The sequence below is a fragment of the Cervus canadensis genome, chromosome 12 (assembly GCF_019320065.1).
Source record: "Cervus canadensis isolate Bull #8, Minnesota chromosome 12, ASM1932006v1, whole genome shotgun sequence".
In the NCBI taxonomy this organism is placed as follows: domain Eukaryota; kingdom Metazoa; phylum Chordata; class Mammalia; order Artiodactyla; family Cervidae; genus Cervus; species Cervus canadensis.
Genome location: NC_057397.1, coordinates 2455998 through 2479933, shown reverse-complemented (window position 1 = coordinate 2479933; position 23936 = coordinate 2455998). Strand labels below are relative to the sequence as shown.

The 23936-nt window shown below is 48.0% G+C and overlaps 1 protein-coding gene across 1 annotated transcript in view; it reads right to left on the bottom strand.

Moving 5' to 3' along the window:
* Positions 1-17220, bottom strand: part of TG (thyroglobulin) — a 235697-nt gene extending 218477 nt beyond the window's left edge. Inside the window, exons 1-8 of the mRNA XM_043483790.1 lie at positions 17111-17220; positions 16016-16124; positions 15475-15572; positions 13898-14101; positions 13066-13225; positions 5260-5366; positions 4663-4806; positions 4274-4459 (exon numbers count right to left, since the gene is read on the bottom strand). Of these exons, the coding sequence (XP_043339725.1) occupies positions 4274-4459; positions 4663-4806; positions 5260-5366; positions 13066-13225; positions 13898-14101; positions 15475-15572; positions 16016-16124; positions 17111-17177 (1075 nt within the window). The 5' untranslated portion in view covers positions 17178-17220. The remainder of the gene's footprint in view (positions 1-4273; positions 4460-4662; positions 4807-5259; positions 5367-13065; positions 13226-13897; positions 14102-15474; positions 15573-16015; positions 16125-17110) is intronic.
* Positions 17221-23936: the final 6716 nt, after the last annotated feature.

Below are 23936 nucleotides of genomic sequence, written 5' to 3'. Positions count from 1 at the left end.
AGCAACAACATTGCAGGAATCATGGTATTTCCCACAACACGGTAACGGCCACTCAGCAAACACACTTGGCACAGTCTTCCAGACTTCTTGATCTTTCCTCGAAATTATTAATTAGTAATCAGCTCCATGCCTGGTCAGGTCATTCTGTCTGAATATCCCAACTGGACTGTCATCATATTCAGAAAAAAAAGTTTTAAAATTCAAACTCTGACCGTCTCAGTCACATAGGTGGAAGGGAGAAAACTCCATTTTTCTCCATAAAACCATAAGTCTTAGAAGTTCTTTTCAACTCACCCCACCCCCAACTTTTCAAAATAGTTCATTCCCCTCAGTTTACACGGGCGCCAAAAAGAAAGTCAGCCAATTTCACTCTGTAACCAGGCAACAGAGTAAGAGCTGGAACATGCGGTCAGAGAGAGCGAGAGAGACTGGCAACATCTGAACACACAACACATCCGTCCACAAGGCCAGGGCTTCCTCTAATGGGCATTACAGGAAGGCAGGGGAGAGACCAGGCGCACGTCTCTGCTTGCTCTCTCTCCAAGTTAAGAGCACACCCTGTCCATTCATTTGTTATGTAGTGTTACCAAGGCAAAGAGAAAATCAGATATTGGTTTCTTGTGGCACTTGTTTCCATGGTAATGAGACTGATACATCAGATGGAAAAAGTAGAATATATATAAATATGATCTATGCATTTGGAAGTACTTTTGGTTTTAATGTGGAAGACCAAAGTTCTTCATTTTCACCTGGAATTAGGGTACAGTGTTCTCTGGGCTCTAACAGAACCAGAGTGTAATTGTAAAGGCTACCTTCAAGGCAGAGCTTTACGTTCTTTTTCTACATCTTCACACTTAGCCAATAGGATGCTACCCAACACAGTACCAAGAACTCAAAATGTTAAGTTGGAGAAATCAAATGGTTTCCCAGGAAGTTACTGAAAGAATGTCAGCACATGTCTATTTTGAGGCTCTGGAAAGACTGTCCTCCTCCTTCACTGTCTCACATCTTGCTGAGGCCATCCAGCTCACCCCAAGTGGGAGCCTATGAGTGCTCCTGGACTCCTCCCGCTCCACCGCTAACACCCCTCAGGGTCTCACTGTAAGGAGGAACAGAGTCTGATGTAATGCCTGGCCACCTGTCTCGAGTTTACACACTTCTCCCCAGCCCACTGCGTCTGCTTCAATATTGCTTCCTGTCCTGGGCTGAATAGTGTCTCCCTAGAATTCACATCCTTCCTGGAACCTCGGAATGTGATCTTCTACGGATGTAGGGCCATTGTAGGTGTAATTAGTTAACATGGGGTCACACTAGGGTAAGGCAGCATGCTCAGTCACTCAGTAGTATCCGACTCTTTTCAACCACAGGTACTGTAGCCCACCAGGCTCCTCTGTCCATGGGATTTTCCAGGCAAGAATACTGGAGTGGGTTGCCATTCCCTTCTCCAGGGGATCTTCCTGATCCAGGGATCAAACCTATGTTTCTTGCGTCTCCTGCATCTCCTGCTTTGGTGGGTGGATTCTTTACCACCAGCGCCACCTGGGAAGTCCATACTAAAGTGGCTCTTAATCCTTTATGACTGGTGTCATTTCAAGAGGAGGAGACACAGAGGCAGACAAACAAGGCAGACAGCCATGTGACAGCAGAGGCAGAGTGTGGAGCTCTGCAGTCACAAGCCAAGGAAGGCCAAAGATTGTTGGTGCAAAAAAGAACAAAATAATGCTACTTGCAGTCACATGGAGGAACTAGAGTATGACGAACTAGAGAGGGCCACATTGAGTGAGGTAAGTCAGACAGAGGAGGACAAATATCACATATTGTTTATAGGTGAAATCTAAAAATGGGTTCAAACGAACTTACCTACAAAGCAGAAATAAAAAGAGTTACAGATACAGAAAACAAATTTAAGGTCACTAGAGGATAGGAGGTGCTGCAGAAGGATAAATTGTGAGACCGGGATGGACACATACGCAGCTCGTGGTTTCGTCACTGAGTCCTGTCCAACCCTTGCAGCCCCGTGGACGATGGCCACCAGGCTCCTCTGTCCATAGGACTCCCCAGGCAGGAATAATGGAGTGGGTTGCGATTTCCTCCTCCTCCAGGGCATCTTCCCAACCCAGGGATCGAACCCTGCTCTCCTGCTTTGCAGGCAGATTCTTAACCCACTGAGCCACCGGGGAAGCCTGACATATACACACTACTATATATAAAATGGATAACTAATAAGGACGCACTGTATAGCACAGGGAACCATCCTCAATACTCTGTAGTGACCTATATGGGAAAATAATCTAAAAAAGAGAAGGTATATGCATAAATGATTCACTTTTCTGTACACTTGAAACTAACACAGCATTGTAAATCAACTACACTCAAATAAAAACTTTTTTAAAAAAGAAAATAAAACAGCTAAGTTTCTGGCTAAAAAAACAAAAACAAAAAAGACTGTTGGTGACTACCACAACCAGGAAGAAACAAGGATTTTCTCCTGAAGCCTTCGGAGCAAGCACTGCCCTGCTGGCACGTTGATTTTAGACGTCCAGCCTTTAGAACTGCTCAAGAATATATTTCTGCTGTTCTAAGCCATTCCATGGGTGGTAATTTGCTACAGTCACCCCAGGAAAATTATATAGGCCACTCATCTCTCTTTAGGACACCACAATAACCTTTAAATGCCTACTGCCTGCAGCCTGATGCTCCTGTTCAATCTCTCCTCCAAAATGCCTGGGCTGCCTTTCCACACAACCCACACAGGGCACTCTCCAGCTTCAAAGCCCTCAACAGCTTCTCTGAAAGCTGGTGGACGAAGCCCCCAAGGCTCTGCTTGATATGAAAGACCTCATGACCCCTGCCTTTCAGAGTCCCCACCCAAAACAGGAGCTTCCCAGGTGTCTCAGTGGTAAAGAATCCGCCTTCCTAATGCAGGAGAATTAGGTTCGATCCTGGGTTGGGAAGATCCCCTGGGAGAGGAAATGGCAACTCACTCCAGTATTCTTGTTTGGGAAATCCCATGGACAGAGGAGCCTGGTGGGCTATAGTCCATGGGGTCGCAAGAATCGGACATGACTGAGCTCCCATGCACACACACACACACACACACCCCAAACAGGTTCCAGCAAGCTGTTTATCTCTATCCTTCTCGCAGACTCCGTGTTCCTTAGCACATGTGAAAGTCCCTCAGTCGTGTTCATTGGCACATCAACGCCTATCACAGATCTTCCTTGACTAGGATGGAATGACCTCCTGTTAAACTCATCATAAGTTTAAAATATCATTAAGTCAAAAACGCTTTGAATTCCTTAAATACCATAGTTTAGCCCCACCTATCTTAAACCTGCTGAGAACACTTACATTAGCATACAGCTGGGTAAGATCATCTGAACACCAAGCCCATTTTGTAATAAAGTTTCAAATATCTCACAAGTTTTTGGTGGGGGAGTCCCACACATGCAACTTGCAGGATCTTAGTTGCCCAAGCAGGGATTGAACCTGGGCCCCAGTGGGGCGCCAAATCCTAACCACTGGACTGCCAGGGAGTTATTGAATAGCTGTACTGAAAGGGGAGAATGGAATAGCTGTCTGGGTACAGAATTGTCCTGAGTGTATGGGGTACAATCGTGTGGCTGAGTGGGAGCTGCGGCTCACTGCCACTGGTCAGCATCATGACAAAGCTTCATGCCACATATCGCTAGGCCAGGAAATGTTCAAGATTCAAAGCACTATTTCTACTGAACACGTATCATGTTTGCACTGTCAGGAAGTCTAAAAATTGTAAGTCAAGCCACTGTTAAGTCAGGCCCCATCCGTATTTATGTCCCTATAATTTTGCTTCCCCAGCTCTGACTCTAGTGAACACCTCTCTTTATTTTCTTCCTTCAGGAAACATCTTTAGTTTAGAAGATGGTCAGCAAGCGTCACCTCTGCCATGAAGCCCTCCTGGATGTCTCCCTGCCATATAGGCACAGATAGAATTGACCCCCTGCTGCCCTGTGCTCCTAGAGCTACCAGCACACACTTCTCTCGTGGCACCCGTACCCTTAATTCTCTCCTTTCCTACTATTCTCTGAGCTCCCTGAGGAAGCAACCATGTCTGACACGGGACGAGAAATATATTAGAAATTAATAATGATAGATGGGCTTCCATCCTGTTGAACTTGGCCACCCCTGGGGGCCAATGGAATGAATGTGTTCTGGAAAGGTCAGTCTGGAGAGACCGATACAGTAACGTGACCTGATGAGAAAACAAGGGAGGAGGCTTGGAGAGGACACCCACCACAGGACGGAGGCTCCCCTCGCCGCCGCGTCCCCGGGAGCTCCTGCCCGCGGCTGTCCACGCACCAGCACGGCCCTCCCCCCTGGCACTGTACCGCCTGGTACTCCCCGTCCGGGCGGCAGCTCGGGACAAAGGGGTGGCGGAAGCTGGTGGCTGCAAACCGCTCCACTTCACATTTCGTGGGGCCTACAAGAGATCCAGGCAGGAAAGGCAGGGCGGTTAGTGTGTTTACAGCACGCGTTCTGGATGCTGATAAAGTCAATTCAATCCCCACGCCCGCTTTGAGACGTCAAAGTCAATTCAATCCCCACGCCACGGAGACTTCAGGGACATGAAAACCAAGTGGTTTCCCCCTAGCAGAAACACATCGGCCTCCAGCTTGTACTCACATCGGAATCTGCCAGAGATGACTAGCTGCACTGCTAGGAACCGTCTCTGCAATATCCGGTAGAGAGTGGTCTCAGCGAAGGTAGAAGCAAAGTCCAGGCCGGCAAAAACAGTGTCGTAAATTTCATCAAGTAACAGCTCCAAACCTGAGCCAAGAAAACAAGCGTTTGGAGGGATGGGTTCATTCAGAAAGGAGGCCCTGACCTCACCACCATGCAAACAGATATAAAGAGGCTAGAGCCCCCAGCGGGCATCATTGTGCTTTGCGTCTGAACAAGGTTTTAACGGTTTCCAAAGTCAGGGTGGCTCTGTGTAGTTGCACAGGTTGTTCACAGCACAAGGGAGCACAGCTGAGAGAGTGAGGGAAGGAAATCCATCCTGGGTACCACTCGCCAAGCTCGGAGCTGCATCTGCTCAGAGGGGGCTGATGGGGGTAACTCTTCCCAGCAAAGGTGCCACGTGGATGAGCAGCAGCTGTATTCAAAGTACGCCCCTTGGAGGCCTGTGAAGGCTGTGCCCTCTCCCATACCCGGGACAGCCCAGTTGCTCTTTCTGCTTTACCGGGAGCGACACTGAGGCTCTCAGGGGAACGTGCTTACCTGTCTCAGCCAGTTCCCGCCCTTGGCTATCCGCACAGTAACAATATCCAGACACCTCTGGAAACCTGCTCCGGAAGGAACTGAAGGTCACAAATGCATCTGGGAACCTGCAAGACAGTGGGATTCATGGTCACCGTCTCATACAAGGCAAGTCATCACATCCTCTTCCAGGAGAAATAAATTAATGTGGCCTCATCCCATCTGAGGATGAGACTGGATGGCATCGCTGACTCAATGGACTTGAATTTGAGCAAACTCCAGGGGAAAATAGAGGACAGAGGAGCCTGGCGTGCTGCAGTCCACGGGGTCACAAAGAGTCAGACATGACTTGGTAACGAAAACAATAACAGCAGCAGCAACAATCTCATCTGGGGACAAGGACCGTCCGCCTCTGTGTTCATGCAGTTCACTCCACGCTTCCTGCAGCAAACGTGCTTTTTTTCTGAATTGGTTTTCCCTGGCCAGAGTGAGGCTGGACCTGTGAAAATGAAGCTGTGCTTGACTGTCATCTACCAATTAGTGTTTTTCTCACTCGTGGGCTTTGACCAATTTATGCCCAAGCGGGTGTCTCATAGGATCAGGCAGAAAACAGTTAATCATCATTGCATTAAAGAGTTCCTTTACTAGAATAGAACTCTCGAGACTAAGGGCCAAGTGTGCTTTACAAACATATGGTACACATTGCAGATGATCTCATTTGGGGAGATCACATGACTTCAGAGCCCTTTACGACTTCTCAAGAGCTGGAAAAGAAGCCAGGCTCCACCACAGGAAATTCTTATGTAGGACATTTCCCAGTCCCATAGTCGAAGAAAACACCAAATCACTGTGACATCACTAACAAGGGCTATACATCATTTCCATAAGTCGAGAGAAAAGACGCCAAAATCAAGCCTGGCCCGACAATTGCTGCAAGAAACTAATTGGCTGGGCTAACCATCCTAGAAGTAATATGATACTCAGGTGATAAAAAGTTGTACCCACGTGCAATGACATAGCAGCCAGAGAGGAGTTGCTATCTCTATGTAACACTGAGAAATCAGTTTTTATGCTCCATATAGCACTATGAAAACAAGCATAGTATGTTTCCACCTGTATCTGGAAATATATTCCCAACCAATAAATTAGAAGAAGTATAATAGCAGCTCTCTACACAGAAAGGTCTATTGCTGTGTAATATATTCTAGGAAAGTGTTGAAGACAACCTTAATGTCCAAAGCTATGAAAATTTAAAGTGAATTATGGTAAATCCCCTAAATGAATGCATGCATAACATTATGTAAAAAGGGTAGACTACAAAATGGCATGTGCATACACTACAATTGTTCCTATGCAAATGAACCAGACTTGGAAGGGAATATATTTCCAGGAACTTTTCAGAACCTCAACACAGGGTGCACATGTAGTAGTTAATCTGAAAGGAAATGAACACACAAAAGAAAACCTATGCACATACTGTAGAATTGTGGATTTTTTCCATATGGTTGGTCTGTGATTATGCGTACATGGGTTAACTTAAAAAGAACGTTACAGTCAGCGAGCTGCATGAGTGTGCGTCACTCAGTCGTGTCCGACTCTTCAAGACCCCACGGACTGGAGCCCGCCACGCTGCTCTGTCCGTGCAATTTCCGAGACAAAAATACTGGAGTGGGTTGCCATTTCCTGCTCTAGTAAGTTGTATGATAGAAGCTAAAGACACACGTGGCCCAATTGCTCATACTGACTGGAGGAATATGACAGAAGTTCCTTCATTGGAACCTGGGATAAATTCAATTCTAAACATGTTAAAACAGTACGATAATCAACCTCCCTTAATTAAGCATTACTCTGTAAAAGACAATCAGCAAAATGTTTAATAGACATTGACTCATTTAATCCACTTAGCTGTCCTAAAACTCAGGTGGTATTTTTTCTGCGTGTGCCCATTTTAGAGGTTAAAGAAGTGAGGTATGTTGACCACCATCTAACGTAGTGGTGGGAGCTGGAGTTCAAAGCCAGGCTGTCACCACCAAGCGACCTGTTACTGCTCGGCTGCTCCCCGTTCCCGCCCCATCTCCCGAGAAGCAGTCCTCTGCTCCGACACTCTTCCCTCTCTGCTGGATCCTGGGGTTTCCTGGCATCTAACAGACAGTGATGGGGCTCCCGGCTGGCCCGAAGTTCTGCAGGCCTTTCCAGCATGAGACATGGGAAGTTTAAACCACTAAAGTCCCACATTCCACCAATTCAACCCAAAGACCCACCTCGACCTTCATCTAAAGGAAAAGGATGCTTCCCTTTTGTTGAATGAAAAGCAACATCTCAGGATGATGATCCAAGAGTCCTCAGGAAGGAAAACTGTAGTGGAGGGGGACATGATGGCGTTTCTGCATTTATGCTCAGGTTGTGGCCAACACCGAGTTAAAGAAATCACAAATAAGGCTCCGTGAAATATAACGTCAGTCCCAAGCAGGCGTCTGGCCTTGCCCACCTGCACCGCAGGATTCATGCCCTTGGACTCAGGTAGCCAGCACCCTTACTCAGTCAGATGCTCCCACCCCTCTCATGGCTGGTCCCTCCGGATATCCGGCCCTTGATGAAGACCAGCAGATCCCTCCTCAAAATCAAGAGCTGTGATAACTCCCACAACGCCCAGGGCACTGCAGACCCCTGCAGAGAGCCCAGTGAGCGCAACAGGCGATGATGAGTCCATGAGGGTTTCCACACACAGTCACTCTCATGCTCAGGTAACCAGGCCCCTTTACTGCATGTTAAGATGCATCAGCTCCTTCTCATTGGGTCATCTGTGTAGCAGGAGTTCCCAGTGCATTTGAAAGAGTTGGATGAGCTCTGTCACTAAGAACAAGTGCTGATAAAAAGACCAGTTGATGGAGTCTTACCTCGGGTCACTAAGGCTTGATGATGACATATCAAGCCTTAACCAGGGTTACTTAACCAGAACGCACTTCCCTGCCAGTGGTTAAGCGAGGGCCTTGTGAAAGATGGGGAAAGGGGCAGAAGGACTAGCAAAGCTTACTCCCCACCATGACATGGTTTTTTTCCTAAATTCACCAGCCAAATGGGTGTAGTTAGCAGCTGCTTTTTTCAAGGGGAAAAGGATCTGCTTCAAATGGGCAAGTGCTGTGGTCAAGTTCAAGCATAAATCATCACCCAGCACATCAAGAACCCACAACAAACAGGTTGGCAAGTGAGGCTTCCAGGCTCCTTGCGGCCCCATTGAAGTGGGTCAACTGCCCTACACCACTTCTGCATGTGAATTTCCCAAAGAAGTCTCTTCAGATTCAATATTTCAAAAGCAAATTTGTGACTTTTCCTTTCCAGACTCTTTCTCTACCAGCCAGCCAGAAACCAGACCTTGGAGTCACCCTTGACTTTTTCTCTCTCTCACCCTTCTTATCTGTTCCTTCCCCAAGTTCCATGAATCCCAAGTCAATATTTCTCCATCAATCCCGCTCTATCTCACCATCGCCCGCTCCATCACCTGCTGTGGTTCCAGCTGACAGCCCCTCTCACCTGCAATAGTATAGTGGCCTCCAAACTTATAGAGCCACCCCTAGGCAACCACTCTGCTCTTCCTTGACTGCAATCCATTCTTTTTAAAATCCAAGTCTGCTGGTTCATGAGATATCTCCAACCCTCAACCAGCTTTAAATTTCTTGATGCAATATTTGGGACACACTGAAGCTGAAAAATTGCTCCTTGCTTATTTGAAATTCAAGTATCACTGGCCATCTGGCATTTTTTCATCTAACAGCCATCCAGGGTACTATGTCTAGACTCTCCACATAGCCTCCAGGGCTCCTGACACTGCCCAGTGGAGACGCTGGGGCTGGCACTGCCCAGGTCCGCTTATCAGAAAATTCCTGAGCATGGCTGGGCTTCCAGTAACTAACTACCTGACCCTTCCCATGACCTTCTTAAATCAGAATTCGCTCAGAGACATGCTTGCTTACATAAAAGAAAAGCTCCCGTTTCAGGGGTAAACGTTTTTTGGTTCTTTAACAATAGACGCTTAGTCCTGAACTTTTGCCTTTAATTCAACTGCCCTCTGGTGGACAAAGCTGTGAATTGCGCCTCAAGCAGACACCTGCAAGAAGTTCTTTGAGAATTGTAGGTATATGCAATATGCCAGCAAATTTGGAAAACTCAGCAGTGGCCACAGGACTGGAAAAGGTCAGTTTTCATTCCAATCCCAAAAAAAGGCAATGCCAAAGAATATTCAAACTACCGCACAATTGCATTCATGTCATATGCTAGCAAAGTAATGCTTAAAATTCTCCAAGCGAGGCTTCAACATTTTGTGAACCGAGAAATTCCAGATATTCAAGCTGGATTTAGAAAAGTGAGAGAAACCAGAGATCAAATTGCCAAAATCTGTTGAATCATCAAAAAAACAAGAGAGTTCCAGGAAAAAACATCTACTTCCGTTTTATTGACTACACCAAAGCTTTTGACTGTGTGGATCAATCACAACAAACTGTGGAAAATTTGTAAAGAGATGGGAATACCAGACCACCTTATCTGCCTCCTGAGAAATCTGTATGCAGGTCAGGAAGCAACAGAACTGGACATGAAACAATGGACTGGTTCCAAATGGGGAAAGGAGTACATCAAGGCTGTATATTGTCACCCTGCTTATTTAACTTACATGCAGAGTACATCATGCAAAATGCTGGGCTGAGTGAAGGACATGCTGGAATCAAGAATGCCGGGAGAAATATCAATAACCTCAGATATGCAGATGACATCACCCTTATGGCAGAAAGTGAAGAAGAACTAAAGAGCCTCTTGACGAAAGTGAAAGAGGAGAGTGAAAAAGCCTGGCTTAAAACTCAACATTCAAAAAACTAAGATCATGGCATCCGGTCCCATCACTTCATGGCAAATAGATGCGGAAACAATGGAAACAGTGACAGACTTTATTTTCTTGGGCTCCAAAATCACTGCAGATGGTGATTGCAGCCATGAAATTAAAAGATGTTTGCTCCTTGGAAGAAAAGCTATGACCAACCTAGACAGTATATTAAAAAGCAGAGACATTAGTCTGCCAACAAAGGTCCCCATAATCAAAGCTATGGTTTTTCCAGTAGTCATGTATGGATGTGAGAGTTGGACTATAAAGAAAGCTGAGCACTGGAAGAATTGATGCTTTTGAACTGTGGTGTTGGAGAAGACTCTTGAGAGTCCCTTAGACTGCAAGGAGATCCAACCAGTCAATCCTTAAGGAAATCAATCCTGGATATTCATTGGAAGGACTGACGCTGAAGTTGAAACTCCAATACTTTGGCCACATGATGGGAAGACCTGACTCATAGAAAAGACAACCTGATGTTGGGAACGATTGAGGGCAGAAAGAGAAGAGGATGACAGAGGATGAGATGGTTGGATGGCATCACTGACTTGATGGACATGAGTTTGAGCAAGCTCCGGGAGTTGGTGATGGACAGGGAAGCCTGGCATGCTGCAGTCCATGGGGTCGCACACACAAGTCAGACACGACAGAGTGACTGAACTGAACTGAAAATGAGCCAGACAGGTCTATAATCCACAAATTGTGCTTCCTAGGGTGGGTTCCTTAATTTCTCTTCTTCAGATTCCCCACTGTGTGCTAGAGACCATCGTTTTCCAGTTATTTTTATAAATATTGAAGTAGATGAAAAGATCCCAAATGCCACTGTACACAGTGAGTATCCAATTGAACTTGGACTGAGCGCATATCGGTTTGCATTGCTGAGCATCAGTAAATCAGGACGTTTGGAGATTCCAATATGCACATGGTCAGGACATTTTCTAGGCCTGAGGTGGGTAGGGGAATGTAACCTACATTTGTAAAAGCTGGTGATGGATTCCCTAAAAATGCATAATAATTTACCATTTTCACAGTGGTTTCATTGGCAAGGGCTCAGCAGATCTTCGCATGACTAACGAGCTGGCGTTGTCCTTACAGATGAGAACACTGAGACTCAGAAGTAAGTGACCTGTTCACTTTGCCAGCAGTGGCAGGATCAGAATGAGGGTCACAGGGCAAAGCTACAGGGCCAGACAGGTAATGCAAACAGTTGGAGCAGGAGGAGTGTGGCGCATACAGGAAGAGACCCACAGTGCGGGGTGTGGTGGGTTGCACTTGGTCCAAAAAGAATCAGTTTCTTGGTGCCCTGGGACAATACATGCAGTCTCCATCCTTGTTCTTTAGAATCAAGAATTCAGAATTTTATGTCTTGGGTTGAACATACAAAATTGCTATGTTGGACTATTTTTACCTACACAAACTGAAATTTTACAGGATTCAATTTAAAATTTCTCAGTTTTTAAAATAGTGTGCAGCTCAAATGAGACTTGTCTCTGGGACAGTACCTGGTCACAGGCTGCTGATCCATGACCCCTCTGGGCACAGCAGATGGGAATTCCCTCTCTCTCTCATAGGAAGGAAACTGGTGGTTTTGAAAGCCAGACACATAAAGCCTCAGGTTCTCTAAGAGAATTCCTACCAGTATTTACAGATTAATGCTATTATTTCTTTTCCCTCACAGTGTTTTGACTATATCTGAAGTCTGTGCAAGCCCTGTAGACTGATAAAGTCACCATATTAAATAACCAGAAGCCATCCAGTTATTTGAGCCAAGATCTATTTTTAAAAAAAAATAGCTTTTTTATATTTGTTATGTAAATCTTTAAGCTTAAATAAGCTTAATAGGTGCACACATACATGCCATTTATAAGAATGCATCAATGTGGTCCACATTCTTCCTTTTCTGCTGATTCTCTTCTCCTGACTCCTCCTCCTTCACAGCAACCTGACCCTCAACGTGGCTGTGAGAACCACCCAGTATGTGCTTATTCATGTAATTCTCTGTCCTCACCTAATCCTATACCAGAGAAGCTAATCCTATACAGACACAAGCATCATCATATAATCATATATATGCACTTAAAATTAGGACCTGTTTGCTTGTCTGTGTTCTAAAAATTAAATCCTCTTATATTACGTCCACCTTGTAGCTCACATGATATTATCGTAAGGTTCCCACTCCAAACCAACAGACACAGTCTGAGTGCATTCTGTTTAAGGGCTACGGAAATATTTACAGTGGCTTCCCGTATCTCAGCTAGTAAAGAATCCACCTGTAATTCAGGAGACTCCAGTTCTATTCCTGGGTTGGGAAGACCTCTTGGAGAAGGGATAGGCTAAACCACTCCAGTATTCTTGGGCTTCCCTGGTGGCTCAAATGGGAAGGAATCTGCCTGCAATGCCAGAGACCTGGGTTCAATCCCTGTGTTGGGAAGATCCCCTGGAGAAGGGCATGGCAACCCACCTCTTGCCTGGAGACTCCCAAGGACAGAGGAGCCTGGCGGGCTGTAGTCTATGAGGTCACAAAGAGTCGGATATGACTGAGTGACTAACCACAGCACAGCATGCTTTTATCCAGACACCCACCTTGGGTTGTCACTCACTCTGTTCCCAGTTTTTGGCCTCAATTAAAAAAAAAAAAAAAAAAAAGCAATGGTGCAGTGGACATTCTAGTACATCCTAATACAGAATCTTCACATTTGGTGTTTTCGTCTCTGTAGGCTGGCTGGGCCAGAGGGTTCATGTATTTTAATTGAATAGCTATTGCCAGCTTGCTTTGTGGGAGACGCCGTGAGCCTTCAGTCATCCGTCACGGGAAAGTGAACACGAGGCCTCTCTCAGCTCGCATGGGCTGAGTGTGTCGCACACACGCTTGCCAGCGCCCAGCCTCGCAGACAGCAGGCGCCTGGGCGGGAGACCGGGAGGCGTGGCCCGCGCTGCGCACGCCTGAGGGCCCTTACCTGTTGTAGCCGTGGACCAGGTCGAAAATCATCATGTCCGTGGTGTTGACGAACTTGCACTGCACCGGCCTGAAGGCCCCGTCTGGGGAACACTGGGGTGGCGACCTGTCACCCACGCCGTGCAGGAGACGGCGGTTTCTTATCTCGCAGCTCCTTGGACCTAAACGTTTCCCAGAAAACAGTTTAAGTCTATTTACTTTTCACTGATCTTCACTGGAGTGTGGCTGCTTTACAAGGTTATGTTGGTTTCTGCGGTACAGCAGAGTCAATCAGCTCTATGTTTGCATATATTTCCATATATTTGCATACACCCCCGCCTTTTGGGATTTCCTTCCCATATAGGTCACAGAGCATTGAGTAGAGCTGACTATCCTATTCGTAGATGTTCGTTCGTCTATTTTATACATAATATCAAGAGTGTATGGGTGTCAGTTCCAACCTTCCAATTCATCCCACCACCCCCGTCTTCTCCCCCTTGGTGTCCATAGGTTTAGGAAACAATTTCTGATTCTTCCACACGAGGAGGCGTTTGTGCTTCTGCAGTCTAGATGCTTGTGTTCCTGCTACACACAGGAGAACATCCCGAACAGGGACTAAGGCCTGACGCTCCCGGAAATCCTACTTATACTTCTTAACGATCAGCCTGTGAATACCGCGGTCCACCGCGCGGAACATCAAGAAGGGATGAAACCTTCCTAAAACGCCTTCCTTCTCTGCTGAAGGCCAGGCCCCCCTGCCTTTCCTCGGGGAGCCCTCACCCCGCTTCGGTCAGGTGTGGGAGGCTGCCCAGGACCTCCGCCTCCCCCGGTGCCCCGACGCTCGCGGCACTTACACCGCGCCGGCCTCCCCCGCTGGCGGGTGCCGTACACCTCCATCCCGTCCGCGTCCACACACCAGCACTGCTCCCGCCGCAGGTCGCACTGCACGGGCGAGTAATCCCCCGAATCCCGACACTGGGGAAGGTAGGACGCGGCCGTGCTGTTGATGTAGCTACTGAGCAAAATCTGCTGCTTCTGCAGCTGGCAGAACGACAGACCTGGGGTGGCAAAGAGCGGTGTCAGAGCAGGCGGGGGGACCACGTAGGGGTCCACGCCCCGGAGGACCACGCACCCTCCCTAGGGGCGGGAAGGCAGGGCGACCCTTCCCACCACCCAAGGGGGCCCGAGAGCCGGCAGCAGCCTCTGGGCCAGCGTCCGGCCTGCCCAACTCCATATCCCGGGATTTCTTCTGGCATCCTGCAGGCCGAGCTGGGAAGGGCAGGTTTCATCGCGTCCCCTCAGTCCATGGGACACCCCAGAGCCCTGCAGCTGCAGAGGTGGGGTGTGAAGGGAGCACAGGCAGGCTGTTGACATCTCGTCTGAATACGAATTTCCTGCACACCCTTGTGACCTGGGGGAGTCTTCACCCCTCTGAGCCCAACTCACCTTCTCTATAGAATTAAAATACAACTCATGGGAAAGACCCTGATGCTGGGAAAGACTGAGGGCAAAAGGACAAAGGGATGGCAGAGCAAGGTTAGATGGCATCACTGACTCAATGGACATGAATTTGAGCAAACTCCGGGAGACAGTGGAAGACAGAGGAGCCTGGCGTGCTGCAGTCTACAGGGCCACAAAGATGTGGACACAACTTAGTGACTGAACAACAAGCCTACTTCAGGTGCGTGAGGACTAGTGATAAGAGTGATTGCTCCTCCTGCTCAGTACCTACTGGGGGCCAGATGTCTTACGTGCAATTTAAACCCTCACGACCGTCAGAGCTGCCCCCACAGCAGATCCCGTATTCATGTTACAGACCAGGAACTGGAGTTCAGTGACAGTGCGGCGCCCAGCAGAGGTCACTCAGCAGGACTGCTGGGAGTCAGCTTGCTCCCCAAGCCAGCATGCTGGCCCCCAAAACCAGCGCTGCAACAGAGCTTTGCTCTTTTAAAGGATAACTGGTTTGAAGCTCAGTCTCACCAATTTTAAGATGAGCAGCTTAAACTGACCCTTGTTATAGCTTTACTGTGACACACTTTAAAGAGGGAACTGAGCTTCTTTGACCAATCATCATAGCAATTATTTTAACAGGAAAGTTTTTGCCTTAAGTCTCAAATCTTAGAAACATCCCAGTTGAGAAAAACATCTCCTGAGCAAGAGGGCGCTTTCTGGTTTCAGAGGACTTTGAAGTCTTTTCCCTGATGCATCCTTAGCCTCAGACGTGGGGCCTGGCACAGGGGAAAGTCAGAGGCTACTTGCCGAACACATGACTTGACTGTCCCATTGATTTTCACAGCAGTCCTGTGGGAGGTGGGGCCTAATTCAGAGGACGATCCGCAGCCCAGAGGGAGACTAGCCCTGGGTGCACCCGAGCCCAGGGCTCTATCCAGGGTGTGAGCTGCCCCCTGCAGTTCCTCCCCTTCCTACTTACAGGCCACAGGCCGCCCGGGCTGCTGGCTACCAGGCACTTCCCTGCCATCAGCGTCCACACACCAGCAGGAGGCCCCATCCTTCCCACACTGGATGGTCCTGGGGATAGAAGCCACAATCAGGTACCCTTCTTCCTTTTCCTTCCCTCCACCCTTTAATTAATTTCAGTTAGAAAAAAGACAGGTGTGAAGTGTGACAGATGACTAGAGAAAGCACCTTTTCAATGCAGGGAGGAGAGGGGGCATCGGAGCGTCAGTCATTAGATCCCACCACCCCATCACCATCACCTTGTGCACCCTTATTAAAACAATTACGGTAAAAAGTTCTGTCAGGAAAGGAAGGGACAGCTTTGGTTCTGGCTGGAAGGAAGCATGGATAGGGGCCACGAGGGTCAGACGACTCAGTGTTGACGGGTCTGGGGAGCGCTGCAGCAACAGTGGCCACAGGTCAGTTTTGAGGAGGAGCATAAAGGGCAGGGGGCAGGAACAGGAAGAAGGTGGATTTTAAGGCTCCTGGGTCCGCACGGCTGGAGGAGGCCTTACTGGAAGCTGCCGTCCTCGGCGCACTGGGGGACGTAGTCTTCTCGCTTCAGGAAAGCCCTCTCCCTCTGCAGCTCGCACGGGCGGAGAGGCTGGGCGTCCACCTGGTACTCTGCACAAAGGAAGTGATGCTGCGCATGAGAGAGGGCCTGCGGCCTGGATTCCAGTAATGGAGACGGGCTCGCTGGGGACACAGACGCTCTTCCAGGTTTTATTTCTAGCACCATCAGCAAGTATATTCCAAGTCACAGTTTTGCGGCTACTCACAAGTTTGACATTAACTCCCCTGACCCCCTGGGAGGTGATGTCACCGTCTTACCCAGGTGGCCCTGAGACTCGGCCGGGAATGTAACCTGTTCAGGATCAGACCGCTGGCAAGAGAAGGATTCACAGAGGACCCTTGGACTGTGCGTTCCCCAAGACCACGGTTGGGTCAGGGAACACCATAAAGGAGGTGTTCTTGAGTTTATCAAGGCGCTTCTTGCAGACAGAGCACCTTCCTGGCCTCGATGGAGAATGCATGTAACGTGCAGGGGCTTATTCAGAAATCACAGTCACAACTGCTTCCTTCCCAGAGAGGAAACGGGCTGAGACTTTATCCAAAATCAACGCTAAGTGGCTGAGCCGCAGCTATAATAGAACTCAGGTCTATTTCACACCATGGGTGGATTTGTGTTTTTCACTACCTGCAGAACTCAGGTCTATTTCACACCATGGGTGGATTTGTGTTTTTCACTACCTGCTATTTCTCAAATACCCCATATGGACAACCTGGGACTTGAGATTGTGAAGATAATTAAAAAAAAAAAAATAGTCAATACCAACATTTGCTAACAGGGTGGGGTGAGGGGAACTAGAATCCAATTAGGAAGATCTAGTTTCCCATGTTCTCTCCACCGATCACTAACTCTGTGACTTCTCAGACCTCCTGTCTCTTCATCTGAAAAGGAAAGAGTGCATAACTGACCTCGGGACAGTGTGAGGATTAAATGAGGTCACAAATGTTCCCAGGCCTTGGGGCAGATCCTAGCTAACAAGGAGCTGGCCTGAGAGGTCCCTCCCGACCCGACACTCTGAGACCACAGGGTCAGAACTCACCAAAGATGTTGGCTGACACCAAGCTGACTAAGTCCAGCAGACCGAAGACCCACAGGGCCAGGGCCATCTCGGGAGCCCTTCCAGGGACGAAGGGTCAGAAGCTGCTGCCCACCTTAGGGCTCTGGCCAAGCAGCCTTTATAGCACTGTGGGCACTTAGCCCCCACCCACAGGCACTCAGGGAAGCAGCACCGCCCTGTTTTCTCTGCTGGTCACAAGGAGGTCCTCCACCTGCGTCTGTTCCCCTGGAGGACACTCGTGTGGCCAGTGTGGGGTGAGAATCTTGTGGAGGCTGAGGGGAGCAGAACCTGGGACGAGTGTGTGTGAAAGTCGCTCAGTCACGTCTGACTCTCTGCGACCCCATGGACTGCATCCCACCAGGCTCCTCTGTCCGTGGGATTCTCTAGGCCAGAATACTGGAGTGGGTAGCCGTTCCCTTCTCCAGGGGATCTTCCCAAACCAGGGATCGAACCAGGTCTCCCGCATTGCAGGCGGATTCTTTACCATCTGAGCCACCAGGCAGAACTGGAGGCATGGCTTCATAATTCATCTTCAGGGGTAAAGGCCAAAGTTCCCAACTTGGTGGGCCACACGTTCAGGCCCGCCGTGAAAGAAACACAATCCTCCCTCCCTCCTCATCCCTCCTCCTTCCTGCCTGCCTTCTAGCAATGTTTCTTTAGAGTCTGATAGAGAAGCAGACACTATTCTAGGCCATGAGGGTAAGGCAGGGAACAAAACAGCAGAGCCATTAACACAGAATGTAGGGATTTTAATGAGATAAGCCAAACACACACAGCCATATTCGTATTCATCCCCCTTTCCCCTCTGTCCCAGGACTTCAGACAACCAAAAGGCCTGTCTTCCACACAAAGCCTGTACATCAGGGAGCTTTCTCCAGTTGCTTCTCCCATCAAAGGGCTGGGAGATGGAGATGGGCTCCATGGGTGTTCAGAAGGTAGCGTGGGCAGGTTTGGGAGAGCACTTGGGTGTGAGGGAGATCACCATGAGCCTTAGGTTTTAGGTAAAGATGATTTGAGAAGACATGCTGGCATTTACTGGAGAATTAGAATCCCCCAGCTTGGCCCTCTGCAGCCCTCATTGGATGCTAAGTCGCTTCAGTCATGTCTGACTCATTGCAACCCCATGGACTGCAGCCCACCAGGCTCTTCTGTCCATGGGATTCTCCAGGCAGGAATACTGAAGCGGGTTGCCATTTCCTTCTCCAGGGGATCTTCCTGATCCAAGGATGGAACCCGCGTCTCTTATGTCTCCTGCACTGGCAGGAGGGTTCTTTACCACTAACACCACCTGGGGAGCCCACAGCCCCAGTCGCACAAGCCAAGTTCTGCCCAGGCTATGGAGACACTGTGATATTACAGTGAGCCTGGCCATGTGCAACCCCTGCCACCTCCCCAGGTCCAGGTGAATTTTCTAAAATGTTGAAACTGGGACTTCCTAGGCAGTCCAGTAGTTAGGACTTGACCTTCCAATGCAGGGGCCAAGGGTTCAATCCCTGGTCAGGGAGCTAACATCCCCCATGCCTCGCAGCCAAAAAACCAAAATATAAAACAGAAGCAACATGGTAAAAAAATACAATAAAGATTTTAGAACTGGTCCACGTCAAAACAAATAAATAAAATCCTTTTAAAAATTAAAAATGCTGAGGCTGAGGTCTACCAGAAAGCCCACTCCTCATGCTTCCCACCACCACGCACACAGGCAGGAGCCTTGCACAGGCCAGCCTGTGTGCTGAGTCATTCTCGCTGGCCTGGCCCCTGGGAAGAGGTGCAGCGGAGTCAGTGAGGGTGAGAGCCGCCCGGGCTTCCTTCCGAGTCAGCACAGTGTACCTGGAAGGAGAGGTGCTTCTCTCCACCCCAGCGATGAAGCGGTGAGCTTGGAGAGAGCCACGCCAGGGCGCTGCCTCCGCACCGTGAAATCCTCTTTCTCACAATGACTCAGCTCCTGCCAGCGCTCTCATTTGATGCCCCATGAGCCAGGAGGATGCACTATGGAAACTCTAGGCGCCGACTGCCTGGTCTGGCATCGAGCCCGCTCCTGGCTCGGGCCTCCATCCTCTCTGCAGGCTCTTCACTGGCCCTGTCACCTCCCCCTCCTTCCTGGATCCTAGTTCAATCACAGTGCCTTCTCGTTCATCTCCTTCATTCTCGAAGACTAGGGGGCTGTGTATAATAACCCCAATGGCCCAGCCAGTAAAGAATCACCAGCAAGGCAGGAGACACAGGAGACAGGGGTTTGATCCCCAGGTCGGGAAGATCCCCTGGAGGAGGAAATGGCAACCCACTCCAGTACTCTTGCCTGGAGAATCCCATGGACAGAGGAGCATGGCGGGCTACAGTCCATGGAGTCGCAGAGTCGGACACAGCGGGGCAAGTGAGCATGCATACACAAACACTGGGGGCAAAGGGAGAATCCTGGAATCCAGGGGAGGAAATTGCTTCAAAGCAAACATCAGATGCCACAGTTTCTGGCTCCACAGAGAAGCGCTTAGCAGCCATCTCTCCTGAAATCCCGCTTGCTGCCATGTTACTGGGTCCCCTGCCATGGCTTTGGACAACTACTCTCGTCTGCCACAGAACCAGTGACTCAAAGCCACGTTCCTCTTTTGCCCAGGTAGCCAAAGCAATAATCAAAAGTCCTGGAACTTGACTTCTGCTTCCGGAAGATGAAATAGACACAATTTCCCCCTATTCCTCCAGCTAAATACATTTAGAGCTCCTCGATATTATATGTAACACAAACAGAAGAAGACACTAAGAGATGGATAAGAAGACAGTCATCAAGCAACCTCAGAACGAGAGAAACAGCGTGGTAGTTAAGTTCCCTGAATGTTGTCTTGCCTCACACATCTCATACTCGTGGTAGAGAAACCACCAACTAGAAATGCCAAGAAGCACAGACCCCAGAAAAGTCCCAAGAAAAGCCTTTTTGAGCCAAAGGTCCAGGGATGGGCAGTCTGCAAGACAGAAGATTTTTAGACAATAATTGTTCTATTCTTGCAAACCTCACAGAAAAAAAAACAAAAGAACCTGTGGTTCCACTCCAGCCCAACAAAAGCCAGCTAGGGAGCTAAGAATTCCATTCTTACCAAGCTAAGGAGTCTCTCCAAGCCAGGATGGTGACTGAACGGCCATGTGAGAAGCCAGAATTTTCACCCCAGCTGGGCTCCAATGAGTCCCTTCTCCCTGTGGGGTCAGTGGAGACCAAGCGGGCAGCCTGAACTTCCACTCGCCCCCAACCAGCAATAATAAGGATGCCAACCCTCCCAGCTAGGGTGGCATCAGCATTGACCCACAGGGGAGCCTAAATGCCCACACCCAAAGATCTCCATCAAAGTAGCCCACCTCAATGAGATCCTCCCAAGAGTACCAAGGGCTTGACCTTGGACAAGCTACTCAATTTCTCCATGCTCCAATTTCTCATCTATGAAGTTGTAATGTTATCAGTGCCCAAGTTTATAGGATGATGTGATTGCTAAATACATAAACATAAGACGCATAGCACAGGGCCTGGCCCACAGTAAGCACCCAATGTTATTTTTCTTGTAAAAATGAGAAATTTCCAGTGGCAGCAACCCCAGACATTGGCCTCATCTAAGGAGCATTTGTTTCCCTTCAACATATTTTAAATCTCTTAACTTCTACTTCCTCTTTGAGTCTAATTTGCTACGCTGAAGGTAGGTGCACCTGGCGAAACCCCATCTGCTAGCTTGGGTGGGCAGTCATTCATAGCCCACAGTGACCACTGTCCTGAAATTTTAGGAAAGTGAAAGTCGCTCAGTCATGTCTGACTCCTTGTGACCCCATGGACTGTAGCCCGCCAGGCTCCTCTGTCCATGGAATTTTCCAGGCCAGAATACTGGAATGGGTAGCCTTTCCCTTCTCCAGGGATCTTCCCAACCCAGGAATCAAATCCAGGTCTCCCGCATTACAGGTGTATTCTTTACCATCTGAACCACCAGGAAAGCCCAGAATTTTGAGAGGGTGCCCTTAAACCTTAGCCTTATAAATATTTCCTCCTCATCTCCATTTTTTTTTTTTAGCTGAAGAATCATCCCAAGTCATTGTATCTACAGTTGATGGCACTGGGGAAGTGGTGGGACCATGTCAACTGAAAGAAAGTTGCATAATGTAAGAGTTGTGAGTTTGTTTTATTCAAGAACCTTACTGAGGACTATAGGGGCTTCCCTGGTGGCTCAGATGGTAAAGAATCTGCCTGCAATGGAGGAAACCCGGGTTCAATCCCTGGGTCGGGAAGATCCCCTGGAGAAGGGAATAGCAACCCACTCCAGTATTCTTGCCTGGAGGATCCCATGGACGGAGGAGCCTGGTACAGTCCATAGTGTTGCAAAGAGTTGCACACGACCGACGGAGCAGCTTCACTTACTGAGGACTATAGCCTGGGAGACAGCCTTTGAGGGCGTAGGGGAGAAACCAGCTTCTAAGTGCTTTCTGGCTAGGGGATCCATGCATTTGGGCATACATCTTGGTTAAAGATCACTGCTAGTCACAAAGAACAGATACTTTGAGTTAATAATTTAGTGCTTTTCAATGTATGGGAAGATGCAAGAATCTGAGTTCAGTAAAAAAAAAATCTGCCTGAGATATATCTGAGGGGCTGTTTTCCCAAAGCACAGAGTGGCTCATCCGTTCTTCACCCTGAACTTTCCGCACTGACCACAGTGGCTGACAAATTAATCCTCGTGGAACTGGGTGGTGAGCAACGCTCTTTGTTCTGCTTTGTTCACAACCAGACCCTGACGCTCCTGAAGCACTGCTCTTCCTCACTTTTGACTCTTTGTGTTTCGAGCAATACATGTTTTGTTTTATTATTTTCCACAGTAGAGGAATATAATGCTGACATTTTAATTTCCATGGTGGTTCCCCTTTTACTTTTAGGAAGGCTCAGACAATTTTCTAACACTTTGAATAGCTTCTTAAATCATTCGTTTTTCTTCTCTGATTCATTTTGGACTAGTATCATTTGCTAGATTTAAGTCTTTCTCTCTTGCGCTGCTTTCCTAACTGAAAATGCATATATTTAACAAATGTGTCTCTAGGTTTTGTCCTTTTGGGTCTCTTAGATTGGAAGAAATAAAATCAGGAAACTCTAGGACTGCCAGAGCATCAGTTATTCCAACCAATCTTGTCTGCTGCCACTTCTGTCACAGTCAAGGCATTCTCCCAACCAGTCAAGAAACCAGTCATGGATGCTATCTTGTTTTGCCTGGCTTCTCCCAGTAGGTTTCTTGTCTGTGTGCCTTACTTTGTGTGTGTGTGTGTTTGTGTGTGTGAGCACATAAGTGCCCTCAGTCCTGTCCGACTCTTTGCGACCCCATGGACTGTGGCCCCCCAGGCTTCTCTGTCCATGGGATTTTCCAGGCAAGAGTACTGGAGTGGGTTGCCATTTCCTCCTCCAGGGGATCTTCCCAACCCAGGGATAGAACCCTCGTCTCCTGCATTGGCAGGCGGGTTCTTTACCACTGACCCATGTGGGAAGCCTGTGCCTTACTTTAAGAGGCATCATTCGATAAATTTCTCAGGCACGTTCCTCAGGGCAGAAGTAGTATTTGCGCCTCCACTTCTGCGTAAAGGTGGCTGCCTAACTTTGAAACTCCCTGAAATTACCTGGAGTATTCTGTGCTGATCTTCATGGTCTAATCTTCCCACATTTGTCTAGATTTTCTATGAGCATCGCACACAGTGGCTCATTCAAGGTGTTAGAGAGAAGACATTTTCCTATACTCTCCTGGGTTCTCCCGGCTAGTCTAAGAATTAGGTCAACATGAGACAAATGAACAGGGGCAAACCAAAAGTTCAGTAACACTTGTACATTGGAGAGACCTATGAGAACTGAATAACAGGCCCAAATGGCCCAAATCCTCAACTTAAATACTATCTTCAGCAACAGAGAAACAAGGATATTGGGGGTAGTGATTTGGGAATTCGAAGGCGAGGAAAGCAATTGGCATGGAGATGGAAAAGCAAATGTTTGGTAAACAAATGCTTGCTGGGCCAGGATGATTTATTGAGTCCCAGAGTGGACTGATGAACTACGGATGGAGGTTCATGACATTGTACAGGAGACAGGAATCAAGACCATCCCCAAGAAAAGAAATGCAAAAAAGCAACATGGCTGTCTGAGGAGGCCTTACAAATAGCTGTGAAAAGAAGGGAAGCGAAAAGCAAAGGAGAAAAGGAAAGATATTCCCATCTGAATGCAGAGTTCCAAAAAAGAGCAAGGAGAAATAAGAAAGCCTTCCTCAGTGATCAATGCAAAGAAATAGAGGAAAACAATAGAAGGGAAAAGACTAGAGATCTCTTCAAGAAAATTAGAGATACCAAGGGAATATTTCATGCAAAGATAGATTCAATAAAGGACTGAAATGGTATAGACCTAACAGAAGCAGAAGATATTAAGAAGAGGTGGCAAAAATACACAGAAGAACTGTACAAAAAGATCTTCACGACCCAGATAATTGCAATGGTGTGATCACTCACCTAGAGCCAGACATCCTGGAATGTGAAGTCAAGTGGGCCTTAGGAAGTATCACTATGAACAAAGCTAGTGGAGGTGATGGAATTCCAGTTGAACTATTTCAAATCCTGAAAGATGATGCTGTGAAACACTCAATATGCCAGCAAATTTGGAAAACTCAGCAGTGGCCACAGGACTGGAAAAGGTCCGTTTTCATTCCAATCCCAAAGAAAGGCAATCCCAAAGAATGTTCAAACTACTGCACAATTGCACTCATCTCACATGCTAGTAAAGTAATGCTTAAAATTCTCCAAGCCAGGCTTCAGCAATACG